The 16,826-nt window shown below is 40.4% G+C and overlaps 1 protein-coding gene across 3 annotated transcripts in view; it reads left to right on the top strand.

The window, feature by feature from the left end:
• PUS7 (pseudouridine synthase 7) overlaps positions 1-14,787 on the top strand; it is a 70,567-nt gene extending 55,780 nt beyond the window's left edge. Inside the window, exons 11-15 of one of the 3 annotated variants that reach the window (XM_036247488.1) lie at positions 736-862; positions 8,869-8,970; positions 12,991-13,120; positions 13,848-13,939; positions 14,563-14,787. In XM_036247488.1, the coding sequence (XP_036103381.1) occupies positions 736-862; positions 8,869-8,970; positions 12,991-13,120; positions 13,848-13,939; positions 14,563-14,699 (588 nt within the window). In that variant the 3' untranslated portion in view covers positions 14,700-14,787. Of the gene's footprint in view, positions 1-735; positions 863-8,868; positions 8,971-10,599; positions 10,656-12,990; positions 13,121-13,847; positions 13,940-14,562 lie in introns of those variants that run through there. The other 2 variants (XM_036247489.1, XM_036247490.1) reach the window with 2 other exon arrangements.
• Positions 14,788-16,826: the final 2,039 nt, after the last annotated feature.

The raw sequence follows: 16,826 nt of genomic DNA, 5'->3' as shown, positions 1-16,826 counted from the left end.
ATTAACATTGAAGGCATACGAAAAGCAATAATGTGGAAAATATTATCTACAGGGAAATTTAATTTAAATTAACTGTCTTGTTTGAGAAACTCAGAATCCATCATTGAGTTCATTTCTTGACCTTTCTCCAGCATTAGAACTATAACCTGCCTCAGTTAAGAGGGTTGCAATCAGCGGTTTAATTGACTGCATTTTGGTTTAGGTTCTTCATGGTGGTACAAATTGGTACCCATTCTTCTGTAGACTATACTAGTATCTGGATAGCTATAATCGAGAATAGACTAGAGTTTAACTCTTCAACTTCAGTTTTATTTACTCTTCCCCAGGATGTACCCCAAAAAGCAGGATTCTTTCTAAGATTAGTTGTTAGTGCAATCATTTAGGTTTTCTCCTTACATGAAATTATGGGGGAGAAAGTACTCTTAGATCTATAATTAACATGGACATTCCTCGGGTTTGAAGTCTCTGACTTTGACTGAGAGCATACATTTTGCAGCATTTGCTTTATCTGCGTGAATGTTTGCACTGTGGCTACATGTGGGCACTGCCACAGCTGCAGCCGATTGTGAATACCCTTTAGAATGAGGGGCACTAACGTTGGTTGCTGCATATTGGAGGTTTAAGGTATGAGTTTCTTACACTAAGGTCACCACTAAAGTGAGATGTCTTAGAAAGTACCGTACTTTTAATATTTAGAACATTTTTTTTCTTGCCTATGTTTTTCCTTCCCTCCAGATACCTAGAAATAACCGCTTAATGTATATTCATAGCTATCAAAGCTATGTGTGGAATAACATGGTGAGCAAAAGAATAGAAGAGTACGGACTGAAACCTGTTCCAGGGGACCTGGTTCTCAAAGGAGGTAAAAATGCAAATCCTATCATTATTCAGTCAAAGTAGGGTCCAGTTACGTGATACCGGAGCTTAAAATCCAGCCTAACTACTAGTAAAGACAGATTTGTTTAATACATTTGAAATGGAGGGACATTGTAAGTTCAGACTGATTAGTTTAGATGTGTATCTTTAATGGAAAATATACCTCTGATTTGAGTAAGCGCCTGACTCTCCATTTTCTCAGCTGAAATAAGATTTGGACTAAATGTTACCTAAAATCCCTCTCCAAGCTTTAATCTGGGTTTGGCAAATACTTCTTTGTACTTTTGAATAGCTTCGGCCTCTGAGTTGTCAGCCAGGTTTAGGAGCTTTTTAACTGCAAACTGGAGCTCACTTTACATGTGGGCCATAGTCTAATGGACATTTTGTGCACTTTCTGTGCCCACAATATTCCTCAGACACCCAGACAGTCCCATCTGCTGTTGAGCTGTGCTGTGCACAGTCCTTGTACGAAGCCCTTCACCTATGTCTTCTAGTTTAAAGCTCCCAGTATTACTGCCAAGTATTCTCTCCATTCTTCAGATGAGGTTCAGTCACTTGCCCAGGGTTCCACAGGTGGTTAAAAAACGAAAAGACCGGGATTCAGTATCAAGTCTGTTTCCAAAGTGCATGATGTTTTGGCATACCTGGCTGTCCTCTACTATCTGAAGACAGCCTGCTCACTGAAGGTGTGCCTGGTGATTCCACTGAGTTACTTTTTTCTTGATTTAATATTTTTCCCCCAAGGAGATGGGGAAGGGAGCACTGGGCTGGCCCGAGGGTGGGCGCGAATGCCAAACTTATGTGGTGCCCCCCAACTGCACGCGCGGAAGAACACCAAGTGGACCTGGCCTTCCTTTAGGGTCCTGTGGGATCCTGCCAGATGCCAGAAGTAGGTGGAAAATTGTAGGAGAGCAGACTTAGGATATAAAACACCTGATCAACTACAATAAACACTGATTATGTGTCAAACACTTTGAGACCTCAATGATCCGTAGAACTAGTCCTTATAGGACAGTTCTTCAAAATAACGCAATACCAACAATATTTTATCTTATCAGTCATTTGAACAATCCATATAGTAGACATAGAAAACGAACAAAAGAATTGTTGACAACCCTGGCCAGTTTGGCTCAGCGGTTAGAGCGTTGGCCCACAGATTAGAGAGGCCCAGGTTCAGTTCCCGCTAAGGGCATGTACCTCGGTTGCAGTTTGTCCCCAGCCCTGGTTGGGGTCATGTGGGTGGCAGCCACTCGATGTGTCTCTCTCACATCGATGTTTCTCTCTCTCTCTCTTCCTCCCTTCCTCCCTTCTGCTCTATCTGAAGATAAATGCAAAAATGTCCTCTGGTGAGGATAAAAAAAAACAAAATAGAATTGTTGACAAAGAACAGGAACAAAAACATAAAGAATTAACAGCAATGCTCAGAATTCCAGTGTGGAAGAAGGGGATGAAGCACAAGAAGAAGACATTTTTACCTTCAACCTTTGATGAGGAGGGAAACAAAGAATACTTAACATTTTTATTGGAAATTTTCATTCTTATGGGAAAACAAAACATACCTCCAGATGGACATGAAGCTGATGAAATCCCAGCAGGTCTGTTTACTTCTGGTAACTTTCAAGCTCTACTGGAGTGCCGGACACATTCTGGTGAAGAGGTTCTGAGAAAGCCTTTGAGACAGCCGTCAATACATCGTTCTGTTAAAAAACACAGCAGACCTGGGAGAGCTGTGTTTGGGAAGAAACCCGCAGGGAAGCTAGGCCCACTCTTTTTTATGATCACCAAGGACACAGTGGACATAGCAGGGGAAGAACACTGGTCCATGTTGGCGAGGTTTGTTGACAAATCTCATAACCTGAGGGAGGAATTTCTGGGCTTCCTGCCTTACACAGCTGATGCCGAAATTTTGACTGAAATTTCACGCTACAATAACTGAGAAGTGGGAATTAAACTTGGAGTATTGACTTGGCCAGGCTTACATTGTGTCCAATGGATTTTCTTCCAAAATGAAGGTTGTTGCTTCTAGATTTTTAGAGATATATCTCCAAACTGTTTTCACTCTACTCTTCTGTGCCTTAAATATGCAGTTGGCAGAGCCGGTGTCATGGGAGTATCTGTTGCATTAGGAACAATTAAGGAAATTTGTTCTTTTCTCCATCGATCACCGCAACTGCTTTTAGAGCTTGACAATGTAATTTCTGTCCTCTTTCAGAACAATGAAGAAAAGGGTAAAGAACTGAAGAAAATTTGCTGTTCTCAGTGGACAGGCAAGCGTGATGCTTTTGAAATTTTAGTGGATCTCCTATATGCGCTTGTTTTAGATGGTAGAAATAGTGACACGAATATCAGATAGAATAACTGTATAGCAGGCCAAGCATTTGTACTCTGTAGTGCAGTAACTGATTTTGATTTTACTGTTACCATTGTCATTCTTAAAAATGTTCTACCTTTTATAAGAGGCTTTAGGAAATTCTCCAGGGGCAAACTTCTGATGTCTTCTTTACAGCCAGTAGCTTAACTTCAGTGCTGCATTCACTAAATGAAATGATGGAAAATATTGAAGTTTACCGTGAATTTGGTTTGAGGAAACCACCGATTTGGCAACCAAACTTGATATTCAGATGAAGCTCCCTAGGAAATTCCGCAGAGCTCAGCAAGGGAACCTTGAATCTCAGCTGACCTCTGAGAGTCTCTACAAAGGAGTTCTAAGTGTTCCAACAGCAGAATACATCATTCAGGAACTGAAAGATATGTTCTCAGAACAACACCTCAGAGCTCTTCAGTGCTGATCTCTGATACCCTCTGTCAGAGGACAGCTCAAATTCAGTACATCGGAGGAGCACCATGCTGCCATGCACAGAAGCAACCTACCCAATCCTGACACGTTCTCAGCTGAGCTGCATTGTTAGAGAATTGAGTGGAAATACAGAGGGAAATATATAGAGCTTCCATCCACCATTTTGAAGGCCTCCACCTGCCAGACATCAAGTTTTTTCCTAATGTTGCATTGCTAAAGTTGTAATGTATTCCTCCTGTGATGAAGGTTGAAAATGAACACCTTGAAAAATGGGCAAAATTGTCTCAGAGCATACCTGAGGAACACTTTGACAAACCAAATGTCAAGTTAACTTAGCTTTGCTTAACATAAATTTTGATATAAAACATGATTTGGATGTAATGGTGAGCACATATATCAAACTCTATACAACTAAGTCAGAGTGTCCTACAGATAATTTGAAAATACCTGAAAGACTTTTAAAATAGGCTTTCTCTGATATTTGATATTGAAAATTTTTGTAAGAAATTTGAAAACATCTTACAGAAAAGCTATAAGGTGTATGTAGGCCAGTCAGTCATTGAATTTTTTGAGTATATTAGCCATTGATAATCTGCCTGTTTAAATGGCCCCTGTTTGAACTTGCATGCTTTGGAGAACTGTTATTCCAGAAGGTAGCATTGAAAGTGCCATGTTACACTCCTGTGTGATCGCTGCTAATGGCACGTTGAAATTGTTTTAGTTAAGTCATCTTATTTCTTTCATTTCACTTTATTTTATTTTATCCTCACCCGAGGATATGTTTTTATTGATTTTAGAGAGAAAGAGAAATATCACTATGAGAGAGAAGCATCAATCGGTTGCCTCCTGTACACACTCCATCTGGGAATCAAACTGTCAACCTAGGTGTGTGCCCTGACCGGGAATTGAGCCCACAACGGGGTACGGGATGACGCTCGAACCAACTAGACCACCCGACTAGGACTAGTTAAGTCAAATGTTTAGACACATTTATTATTGTTGTGGATCCAGTTGTCAGGTATTGAGGAGGTGTGAGAGGAAGGAATACATTTTATAAAATCTTACAATGAAATTCACAATTAACATTTGAATAGCAGGAAATTTAAGTGTGCTATTAAAAATCTGTAATGGAAAGTTAAGGGAATTACCAGACAGTGAAAGAAATATGAGCTTGCCAAACAAGGATTTCAGTGTAGATTTTTGTCTTTATTCAATGGTCTTGAAGGAACAAATTACAGTTAAAGATTTGTTACTTGGAGGGTCTGCCTAGGGCCAGCTGCTAGTGTATGGGTTCCTGACTTCATACAGGAAAAGTTCACAACACAAGTCCAGGTAAGTTTTAGAGAACATTTATTAAAGCTGGGGATAGTGAAAGAAGAAAGGGCTGGGAAAATGAGCATAGGCTGGTTTGCTTTGGCTCACTAAAATGTCAGAGAGAAGGGAGCCTTGAGGACAGGTTCTGACTTACCATTTGTACAGAAGCTTTACTCCCAGAGAGGAGACAATTTAGTTGGGTGTGGTTAAGAACAAATAAAGTAGCCCCATTATCTATAGGGGCCTTAGTGGCTTATCTTTTTATGATAATTCCAACTTCTCCCAGACTGTTAGTGAGGAGGTGAAAAACACTGGGAGTAATCCTATGCTTGCTTTTGACTTATTTTTTCCTTCTAAGTCCAATTTTGTTTTTTTTACAAATTTTTTAAAGGTGACCTGCTTTCTATAATAGAAACACACTCCTCTATAGTTTTGTAGCAGACCTCATTTAGCAATCCTGTTGCCTTGCTCCCAGAAACCAATAGGTATATTAATTGGAGTAGGTCAGAATAGCCAGCACAATAGTCTTTAACAGTAAACAATATTCCTTTGCAACCCTTTAGTATCTCAGAGAAGAACTGTATACAGTTGCTATTTCTCTTTGCCTGAAACCAGCCTTTCTAGTTTTTTAGGTAATTGACCTGCGCTCCTCCTAGAACTTCTAATTTGCAATTAAGATAAGTTTCCTACTCAGTCAGTTTTAATTTTAAAGCACTTTTTCTAATTTGCATATAAAAATTGATTTAGGGATCACAAGTTATATTTTAGCCATCTTAAGTGATATTACTTCTAGTTAAATCTTTTTATTTCTGTAAGTTAGGAGTGTTAATAGGGGCTAGGGGCTTCTGGCCTTGGGGGCATAATTTCCCATGTTGATTTTAGTTTTATTTTGAGATCTGCAAAGTTCGAATAAACCTTCAGTTATACTGTGTCACTGACTGTATGCTGAGTTCCAAGTTGTCTGAAGTGCTCCCATGTGTTTTGGCCTTCCCTCCACCCTCCACAAAGATTCTCAATCACTGAAGAATGCCCGAGATTTGAGCCAGAGGGAGTAAGCAGCCCCTCATCCTTGAGGCCAAACAAGCCTAGACTCACATTCATTCAGCAAAAGACTTTTTTTCAGACCCCCAGAAAGTAACCTCAATTGAAAAGCCAAGTTAAGAACCAGCCATCCATGTTTCTCCTCCTGTCCTGCCTTAGCCTGGCTTTTTCACCACCTTAACCTTCAGCTGTACCTGAAGGATTTTTTAAAAAAAACACATCAAAGAGCCCTGGCCAGTTTGGCTCAGCGGTTAGAGCGTCGGCCTGCGGTCCAGAGAGACCCGGGTTCGGTCCGCTAAGGGCACGTACTTCGGTTGCAGTTTGTCCCCGGCCCTGGTTGGTCGTGCGGGTGGCAGCCACTCGATGTGTCCCTTCACATCGATGTTTCTCTCTCTCTCTCCCTTCCTCTCTCTCTCTCCCACTCTGTCTGTACAAAAAATGGAAAAATATCCTCGGGTGAGGATTAAAAAAAAAAAACACATCAAAGAAAGTCAGCCTGAATTCAACTCTAGACATAAGGGAATTCAAAAGGGGAAGAAAAGAATGTCCTTCCAGCAAGAAGAACTAGTAACCTGACAGAGAAGAGCCACATGTAAGGGGCTTGTGTAACTTTAACTGCTCCTGGGTGCATGGATGTTGTTTTGCAGTTGGCAAGGTGTCTTGTACAAACTTCCCTGGTCTATGACCGATTTATCCTGGTCACAGGAGTCTTGAAAAGCAGCAAGTGCCCTAATGTTTCGTAAGTGCTTCTTCCATGCCCACAGAGTACAGCAATCTGCAGAGGGAGAGGAAAACCCCTTGGCCAGAGGAAAGGATGCAAGGAGGGGGGAAAAACACACACACAAAAAAAACAGTCAGGTCCTTCAAGCCAAGGTGGCTAGGATGACGGGCTTACCAGTAATGAAGTAATCTGAGTCACAGTACCATGGGGCAAGGATAATGTGCCTGGGGGGTAAGGGAGAAGAGGGGCAGGGGAGAACACAGGCACGCTTCAGGATTTTCATTCGGGGTCCCATCTGGGTTGCCAGAGAATGTTACCAGAAAGGGAACTTGCCCTTGGTGGGTCTGCCTGGGGTCAGCTGGCAGTATGTGGGCTCTTGACTTCATGCAGGAAGTTTTACAACACAAGTTCAGGTGAATTTTAGAGGATGTTTATTAAAGCTGGGGACAATGAAAAAAGAAAGGATTGGGGAAATGGGCCAGGCTGGTCTGCTTTGGCTCACTAAGAAGTCAAGAGAAAAGAGGGCCTTGGGGACAAGTTTAGGGGTTTGTCTGGGATGAACTCCTGCTGCCCATTGCTGCCCTGTTTGCAAGCCTTCTGGGGTCCCTTAGAGTTTAAGAGATGCATGCTTGTGGGGGAATAAGGGTGGGGGGAAGGCACAGGCACACTCCTGGGAAAGAGAGCACAAACTGGGTTCTTTGTCTTGAGGCTTGTATTTCTGTCTTGAAGGTGGGAATCTTAGGAGAGGTCTCTGGAGGATTTCAACAGAATATTCATCAGTTTTCTAGGTGTGCTCCTTCAGGGTCATGGTCCTCACTGATTGGTCATCGTCAGGGCAGGGGGTCATTATATCACCCACCTGTTTTTGTTGCTTTTCTGGGTCTGGACCTGAAATACAACTAAGGCCTAGATGTTATTTTAGGGAGGTGACCTTCTGTGTCTGCTATAAATTGCTTTGTCAGTTTGTGTAGCTATCTGTCTCAGTTTCCCTCGTCCATTTGTCCTGCCTTACCATCCTGTCTCAGATTGAATAAAAGAACCTGCCATTGTTGTCTCATATCTGGTTATTGCTGTTTGCAGTCCTTTATTGAGCCTATATCTTCATAAGCTTTTTAGCAGGTATATGTCAAACACTTCTCTTTCATTGTCAGGCAGGATCAGAGACCATGGATACTGACAACTGATATGTGTGTTTTATTCTATCTTTTTCTATGACTATCTACTGCCTTGTCTTGATTTGTGTGCAAAACGTAGAAAACCTACAAAAGTGTTTTGTGGATATCTAGGAATAATACAGAAAACATTGCTGTTATTTTTGGTGAAGAAAGTCAGTTTTGTATAGTTTGCTTCAACATAAATAAAATGTGAATCTTCTTTAAAAATTTTTTAAAAGCCCTGGCCAGTTTGGCTCAGCGGTTAGAGCATCGGACTGCGGTCCGGAGAGACCTGGGTTCGGTTCCCGCTAAGGGCACGTACTTCAGTTGCAGTTTGTCCCCGGCCCTGGTTGGTCGTGCGGGTGGCAGCCACTCGATGTGTCCTTTCATGTCGATGTTTCTCACTCTCTCTCCCTTCCTCTCTCTCCCTCCCACTCTATCTGTACAAAAAATGGAAAAATATCCTGGAGTGAGGATAAAAAAAAAAAAAAAAATTTTTTTTAAATACATTTTCCTCTCCGATATTGATCATATCCGTGTATTTTAATGTCCTTTAAGCCACTGTATTTTATCCTCTAACTACAGGCTGATTTTTTAAATTTTTTGTTCTTTTAGAAAAATGTATTAATTTGTGATAGCTTTCCAAATAGTATTTTGTAGTGTCATTTAATAAGGAAAAGGAGCTGATTGTTAGAATCAAGCATTCCCAAAATATAAAAGTGCAGCTGAGAAATAAAAGTTTTCACTTTGTATTTATTCTAAGTCTGTGATTTTTATTTATTGGGTAGAATAGAAAAGAAAAAGATATATATTCCAACTTAATTTATTTAAGCTTTGTAGGCCACAGAACTGCACCACCTTGTGCTTCTGACTGCTTGGGTGTGTATAATTTTAGAAGATTGATCTAATGAACATATTGCCTATTTTCTTAATTTTTCTTAATTTATTCATTTGTGAATTTGTAGCCACAGCCACCTATATTGAGGAAGAAGATATTAATAATTACTCCATCCATGATGTGGTAATGCCCTTGCCTGGTTTTGATGTTATCTACCCAAAGCATAAAAGTAAGTTTCCTGTATAGGGAAATAGTTGAAACAAAGTCATCTCGGCCAAGAGTAGAGAAAGAGAAAAAAAATATCAATATTTTAAATATAATTTTAGAACTTTGTTATCCATCACATTTGAAAAATGTCTAGATTTTAAACATATATAAACTATATTTACTTGTAGAAGTCTCCCAGAAGGCATACATTCAAGTGGATGATTTAAATTAAGAAACAAGGTGATGGTGGTGGTGGTGGTGGTGGTGGTGGTGGTGGTGGTATTGGTATTGTTGTTATTAGTATTGTTACTGGCATTATTATTTAAATTTCTGAAATTCACTAGTTCTTACTAAGGATGGAAAGGATTTGGAAAGAGTCCTTGAGAAGTGAATGTATAATTCTACTTGAAATTTACATTTTTAACCTTTTTGTTTTAACCATCTAAGTACTATCTGCTCATTGTGTTTTTAAAGTCAACAGGAACAGAAGTTTATAAAGTGAAAAGTTAGAATTATTTCCCATTCCCCAGAGCCTGCTAAGAATCACTTTGTTACCTTCATGGATGCCATTGGTGGGATGTGGAGTGGGTAGAGATTGGAACTTTTATTGTTTAAGGATTCAGAAATTTTTAAAAAGAAATTCAGCTCTGAGCATGGGACCAGCTTGGCTGAACTGACCCTGGAAGTTTACTCCTAGCCAAGCCTGAGCTGTGGGGGGTGTTTTCCTATAAAACAACTTTTCTCAAGAGGCCAGAATTATTTTAGTTATCAGTGTTTAATGTTCCTTGAAATTTCACTAATGATGAAATGTTTAGGACTAATACCCTTCTTTGATAATACAGACACTTGTAAAACAGGTAAATGGTAATCTGCCACTTACACGTTGATAACTTAGTGGAGTTGCTGTGCTGCCAATGCTTATGTGAGATCGACTCCCCGAGGGAAAGGAGGCGAGAAGGGGGAGAATGCCTGAGAGGTGTGAGAGGGGAGTGGTCTGCCCGTCTGGAGTTGGTGGCACAGTGAGGAACTGAGACCACTGCCAGGAACTAGCACAAAGGAAGGCAGTAAGTTGCTCAGAGCCACACTTACCCTCTTTCCAAGAAAGAAAAAACATTCTTTTCTCTTTTTTGTACCTCTCAGGATCAGAAACTTGGACAAGTACCACCTAAAACATAAATTCAACACATCCTCTAACAGAGCCATTCATGAGAACCTTGTGGCCAAGACATGGGCTCACAGACTGGAAGGGTGGTAGTCTAGACCTGTGTATTCATAACATGTACACTGTGTTAGTGGTGAAATGGCACCAGAATGTTACTGGTGACTGGGCCTCCATTCAGCAACCTTGGTACTTTAGTTCTGGCTAAGAAAGAATTCACATTCAAGACTCAGATACAAACAAAAGTTTATTTAGAAAGTCACAGAGGTAAAAGAAGTGAGCCACTGTGCTGCATGGGCTCAAGAAACAAGTTACAGAGGCAAAAGAAGGGCCCTCGGAACTTAGGAAAAAGAAAGGCAGAGGAAGCAAATGGGGTTGAGGAGGGAGGCACTGGTGTGCTCCAGGGAGAGGAAGCTGCCCTGGGGAAGATGGGGGTGGGGAAAGGCTCAGGCTGGATTCTGTATCCTAAAGATATTAATCTGCTCTCTAAAGGTGGGGATCATAGGGGAAGTCCAAGAGGAGGATCTAAATAGAATATTCATCAGCTTTCCAGGTGTGTCCTTTCAGGGTTGAGGTATCTCCCGATTGGCTGCACCAGGGCAGGGGGTCATTAGTCATCACAACTGGTCTGATGTCAGTCATGGTCTTGCTGCTTTTCTGGGCCTGGAGCTGAAACACAACTGAGGCCTAGATGTTATCTCGAGTTTGACCAAAACTTGTCTCTGTGGTCAGCAGACTCTAGGTTTTGTTCATAAGATTATTTATTTAAAATATGCTTTTATTGATTTTAGAGAGAGGGGAAGGGAGAGGGTGGGAGAGAAACATCAATCAGCTGCCTCCTGTACACCACCCGCTGGGGATCAGGCCTGCAACCTGGGCATGTGCCTTGCCCGGGAATGGAACCAGCGACCACTTGGTGCATGGGATGACGCTCAGTCCACTGAGCCACACAGACTGGGCTCATAAGATTATTTGATGTGGGCCAGAACCTCACTATCTTTAGGACTTAAGTCTTAAGGGAGAGGTCATGCAAGGGCTTGTATGGGAGTCCTATGAGGCTCTTCTCCAGCCTCCTTGTTCCTCCTAAGGGGATCTACCACATGACTAGTGAGAGGAGAGCTCAGGGGATCTAAACAGCAGATGCTAGGGGAGGAACAGTCACCCTGAGGGCGAGATCCCACCCTACAGTTGTCTGTTGCTAGGCACCCAGGGCTTTCCCCCTGGTGAATTTCTACCTTGCCTGCCTTCCTTGCACTGCTGATGCCTAACTGCAGTTGGTGCCCAGCAATGCTTGATTTAGAGGTTGTCCTGACTAAGAGTATCCTGAGGGAGTCTTTCCTTGATCCTAACACTTTTTATGAATTAACTTGAATAAGGAATTCTGCTTATCATATTTGCAAATAGTGTAACCCAAAATAGTTTATATTAATTATATGAAAAATAAGTATTTAAAAAGAACTGCAGAGTTATTTAATAGGATTAATTGTGAGTTCTCAGGTTTGTGCTCAAAGATCAAATGCATAGATAGAAAAGTCTCGCCCTGGCCGGTTTGGCTCAGTGGTTAGAGTGTCAACCTGCGTTCTGGAGGGACCCGGGTTCGGTTCCTGCTAAGGGCACGTGCCTCGGTTGCAGTTTGTCCCTGGCCTAGGTTGGTTGTGAGGGTGGCAGCCCCTCGATGTGTCCCTTTCACGTCGATGTTTCTCTCTCTCTCTCTTCCTCTCTCTCCCTCCCACTCTCTCTGAACAAAAAAAAATGGAAAAATGTCCTCGGGCGAGAATTTAAAAAAAAAGAAAGAAAGGAAAAAAGAAAAGTCTCAGTTTGATAGTTGTCTACATAAAAAGTATCTGGAGTTGGGGAACTGGATGAAAAAAGGTGAAGGAATTAAGCAAAAAAAACCAGCAACATATGTTTAACACACAGACACAGACAACAGTGTGGTGATAACCAGTGGGTAAAAGGGTGGGGGTGTGGAGAGGTGAGCAGAGGGGGCGTCAGTGGTGATGGAAGGAGACTGCTTGGGGTGATGAGCACACAGTGCAGTGGGCAGATGGTGTTTTATTGAGTTGTACACTTGAAACCTATATGATTTTGTGAACCACTGTCACCCCAATAAGTTCAATTTTTAAAAAGTATCTGGAGTTCCTGTTGAACTTATGCCCATAACTCCAAAACAGATAAGAGGATTTGGCAGGGAATGCAGAAATGTTAAAAGAGGGACAGTTAAGGGAACCAATGTTTTGTCTGGAGAAGATATGGCTTAAAGGTCCAATACTCCCAAATACGTGTGGAAGTGGGCAGTTAATCTGCTTGTTTCATTTCAAAGCAGTCAGAAGAAGTTACAAGAAGACAGATTCCAGCTTGGAACAGGAAGACTTTCTAATAATTGCATACCTAACAAAGAAGTAGTTCCCTGTAAAAGGCAATGTGTAAGCACAGGCTGGAGGACTACTGTATGTCTCTCGGGTATTAGGAGAAAGATTCTACATCAGGTGCCTGGGTGAGCCAGGTGGTTTTCCAAGTTCTCTTATTTTTATACATTTTTTATAACTACCTTCTGCCAGAAGAGTTTGAGGCTTTTTTATATGGTCTTTCATCTCTGAGCATGTATAAATTGTAAGTTAGTAACTTCTGATGAAATGGCCTTTTATAACTAGCTTGGGAACCTTACACCCCAGATACTGTGGCTGCTTGCAAAGATAACTTATAAATTGGCTAAACCTAAGCTGGAGATGCCTGATTCCACAGAATAGTCTGGATTGTAAATTATCGTAACATTGTGATAGGGCAATCCAACCGAATTTACATGTTTCTCTATTTGTAGTCTAGTTCAAGGTAGCTTGCTGACATGGTACATTCCAACTAACTTTTTGTATTTTATGTTAGTTAGTGACGCCTACAGGGAAATGCTCACAGCAGACAATCTTGATATTGACAACATGAGACACAAAATTCGAGATTATTCCTTGTCAGGGGCCTACAGAAAGATCATTATTCGTCCTCAGAATGTCAGCTGGTAAGTAATAGTCCAGAATGAAATAGAACTGAATTGCTATGTGAGATTTCTTAAAAATATTTTTTCTTTATTGATTTTAGAGAAGAAGGGAGAGGGAGAGATAGATAGAAACATCGATGAGAGAGAACATCAATTGGCCGCCTCCTACATGCCCCACACTGGGGGTTGGGCCCACAATTTGTACATGTGCCCTGACTAGGAATCAAACTGGCAACCTCCTGGTGCATGGGTTGGCGCTTAACCAATGAGCCACACTGGCCAGGCGCTATGTGAGATTTTAAGTTTTCGCACCACATATATATTTTTCAGTGCTCACTGGCATATACGTGTTAGTTGTCATTACTAATATTATTACTGCTACTTTTGGTATTTTTCAAATCATCAAGAAATAAATGAATGCAAACATAGTGAAAGTGGCTTAATTTATATTTTATTGACAATAAATTATTGAACAAATATGCAGAGAATGAACTTTTTCCCTATAAAAGAATTTTCATCCTAGGGAAACATTTTCTGTCTTTTACATAGGCTGACATCATCTGTCACCTTGATATATAACAATATAAAGGCAATATTTATATATAAAGTCTGGCCCTGTTTTATTAAATGGTTCCACTATTGTCTACAATAGATAGACCTATATGTTTTCCTTGCTTGTGGAAATGAGCAACTTGGTACCTTTTATGGAAGTTCACATTTATACTTTTTTTATTTATATGTTTTAAAGGGAAGTTGTTGCATATGATGATCCTAAAATTCCACTCTTCAACACGGATGTGGACAACCTAGAAGGGAAACCACCACCAGTTTTTGCTTCTGGTAAGTTTACTTAGCCATCAGGTCTATGTCAACTTTGAAATGTTTCTCATACAAAAACATTACAAAATAAACTTATAATCACCACCACTTCCCACCCACTCTGTAATTTCTGTTTTGTGTTTTGCCATCTCAGTTACATGATTATAGCTGGAGATCAGTGATTAAGACAGTAAATCCCACTGAAAATGAATGATAGTTATAGAAGGTTTTGATTTTAGTTGATTGAATATTTCCTTTCCACCCCCATAGAGTTAGCAGAGGTGAGCAAAACCCAGGGAGAAAGTCTAAAACATTAAATTTACATTGTCATTGTCAAATTCTTTCTTTGTTTTTCTTCGCCCTGTGCTCTAATTTTATTTTATTTTCTTGTACATGTATTTCTCTCCTGTGCTGTTCTGTTGTCTGCCCTTTCTATGACGGTTCTGGGTAGAATTAATGTAGTCAAGTGGATTGGCCACTCACAGATCTCTTACTTCCACGGCTCATTCTCCGAGGCCCCCTGGGAAGAAGAAGCCTGGGGAAAGGAGCACAATTCTTTTATTTGTGTAGAGATTACATGACTTGCCCCAGTAGTCTGCAGCTGCCTTGTTTTTCTGACTGTTCTCTTCTTTCTTGCCTGGCAGAAGGCAAATACAGAGCTCTGAAGATGGATTTTTCTCTTCCTCCTTCTACCTATGCTACCATGGCCATTCGAGAAGTGCTAAAAATGGATACCAGCATCAAGAACCAGACCCAGCTGAATACCACCTGGCTCCGCTGAGCCCTGTGTCCCCACAGTAGAAAATGCAGACAATGTTTGCTGGCCTCCTGTTCATCTTTCTCTTAGTACAGACCCATAGTAGATTTTGGATCTTTGTAGTAAAAGATTGTTTGTATTTTTTTAAGTTTTTATTAGCCTAATTTGCAGTATTTATACACATATACAAATCCTGAGGATCCTAATTCTAGCTCAGAGAATATAAATTGGTCACAATATATTTCAGGTGCTTAAGTCATAGAAAAATGTCAGTTTTACTGGCTTTATAATAATTAAAAAGGTCTTTAGCTTCAAGTAGCAGTTTTAGGTTTTGCTACATTCTTTTTTTCTTTCTTAATCCTCACCAGATGATATATATGTTTTACTGATTTTAGAGAGAGGGGAAGGGACAGAGAGAAAAAAAAAAATTCACGTGAGAGAGAAGCATTAATCAGCTGCCTTCCTGTGCACACCCTGATGGGATCAAACCTACCACCTGGGTATGTGCCCCGACCAGGAATGGAACCCGAGACCTTTTGGTGCATGCGATAACACCAGCCAACTAAGCCACATCAGCCAGGGCAGGTCTTGCTAATTCTTGAAGGACAACAGGAATTTTTAACGTCCATGAAAGGAATACATGATAATGCATTTTAAGAGAAAATGCAACAAAACAAATCTTGATGATGGGTAAATAATTAGAGCACCCCCCAACCTATGAATAGGAACACAGTACTCATACTTACTTAAATAATGACAAAACATCTGTGGATTCATGAACACACAGTTGATTGCCATTATGTAGCTATGTATCCGATTCAGGCAATTGTTTATAGATTTGTTTTAGTTGCAAAGGCTTTTGTATTGATAGTATCATTTTCTTGCAGGAGAGTTGCATTCATAGGGCCTTTTTACTTGATGTAAACATGTGCACCTATTTTTGTTAGTTAAAGTCTAATTTTTTAATCTAGGTGCCTTTTATGTTCAGAACTCTGCATTGAACTGGTGTTTGCCCAAAAATAAATGATAGCAGAGAAGAAAACTTTAAAAATTTACAAGGGCTCCTCTTAGCAGCATTAACCTTTGTCACCGATGGCTTAGGTTATTTCCATTTCTGGCTTTGCATAAAACTCTTCTCTGGTGTGAAAAGATAAATATACTTTCCAAGGGTCTGTGACATGATTGTATCAATTTTTATTTTCTATCATTTCTAGAACCAAATATAATAAATATTTTTAAAAACCCCTTTCTACGGGTTATATTATTAAATCAAATAAATATCTAAAACTGAGTGCAAACAAGAATGTTGGCTCTGACTCAAGACAGAGAACTAATGAAGGGCCCTCAGAAATGGTGCTGACACACAGATGTGTCATGATCGTGTGTGGGGCATCGTGAAAAGAATGTTACAGAGTATCAAGTTGTATAACCAACAGACCTGTTAGACTGGATTCAAGTTTATTCTTACAGCAGCACCATTCACTTACCTTCCAGTGTGCTTTGTGTGTAGAAAAAAAAGGGATAGTGAAAAGTGACCCTACCAGGAACATCACAGAATGGGGAGTGTGAGCGACATTTTTCCCTTATCTGGTGGGACAAATTGAGATGTTTTTCAGTAGTAGTTTAATGACATCCATCACACTGTGGAAGTTAAAGGATTTAAAATATCATGGTCCATTACCTTTTTAACTGGTTAGTTTCTAAAGAATCTTTTGTCCTACAAAGACCAAATGTATTAAATGTCTATGTAATTTTCAGTATTAGCAAGTTAGTTACTCTCCATCATACTAATGAGTGAAAAAATACTTATTAAGGGAACTTAACTCTGCCTATTACAATTGCAGTTAGTAGCTCTGCATTTTTATTGCGAAAAAAAAAAAAAAAAATGAGGCTAAACATGTTTCTTTCATCTGAGAAAATATGGCTCTATGATGAGTTCGCTTTCCTGGCGGCATTAGCCAACTTCCAGTTTGTGCGTCTCTTAAACGCCAGTGGGAAAACAGTGATTTGAGGTGGATTCTTAGAACCATTTTGAGACGTGGGGACCTACCACGTAACTAGGGACTTGGTCAACTTGTAATAAATGATTGCCTTAGCATAGATGTCAAGATATTTTCTTGGTGAAGTTTCTCTAAGGCAAATTTACAATGC

Source organism: Molossus molossus, unplaced genomic scaffold (genome assembly GCF_014108415.1).
Source record: "Molossus molossus isolate mMolMol1 unplaced genomic scaffold, mMolMol1.p scaffold_m16_p_7, whole genome shotgun sequence".
NCBI classification, from domain to species: Eukaryota; Metazoa; Chordata; class Mammalia; order Chiroptera; family Molossidae; genus Molossus; species Molossus molossus.
Note: the sequence above shows the minus strand (reverse complement) of the source record. Positions and strands in the feature narration are given on the sequence as shown.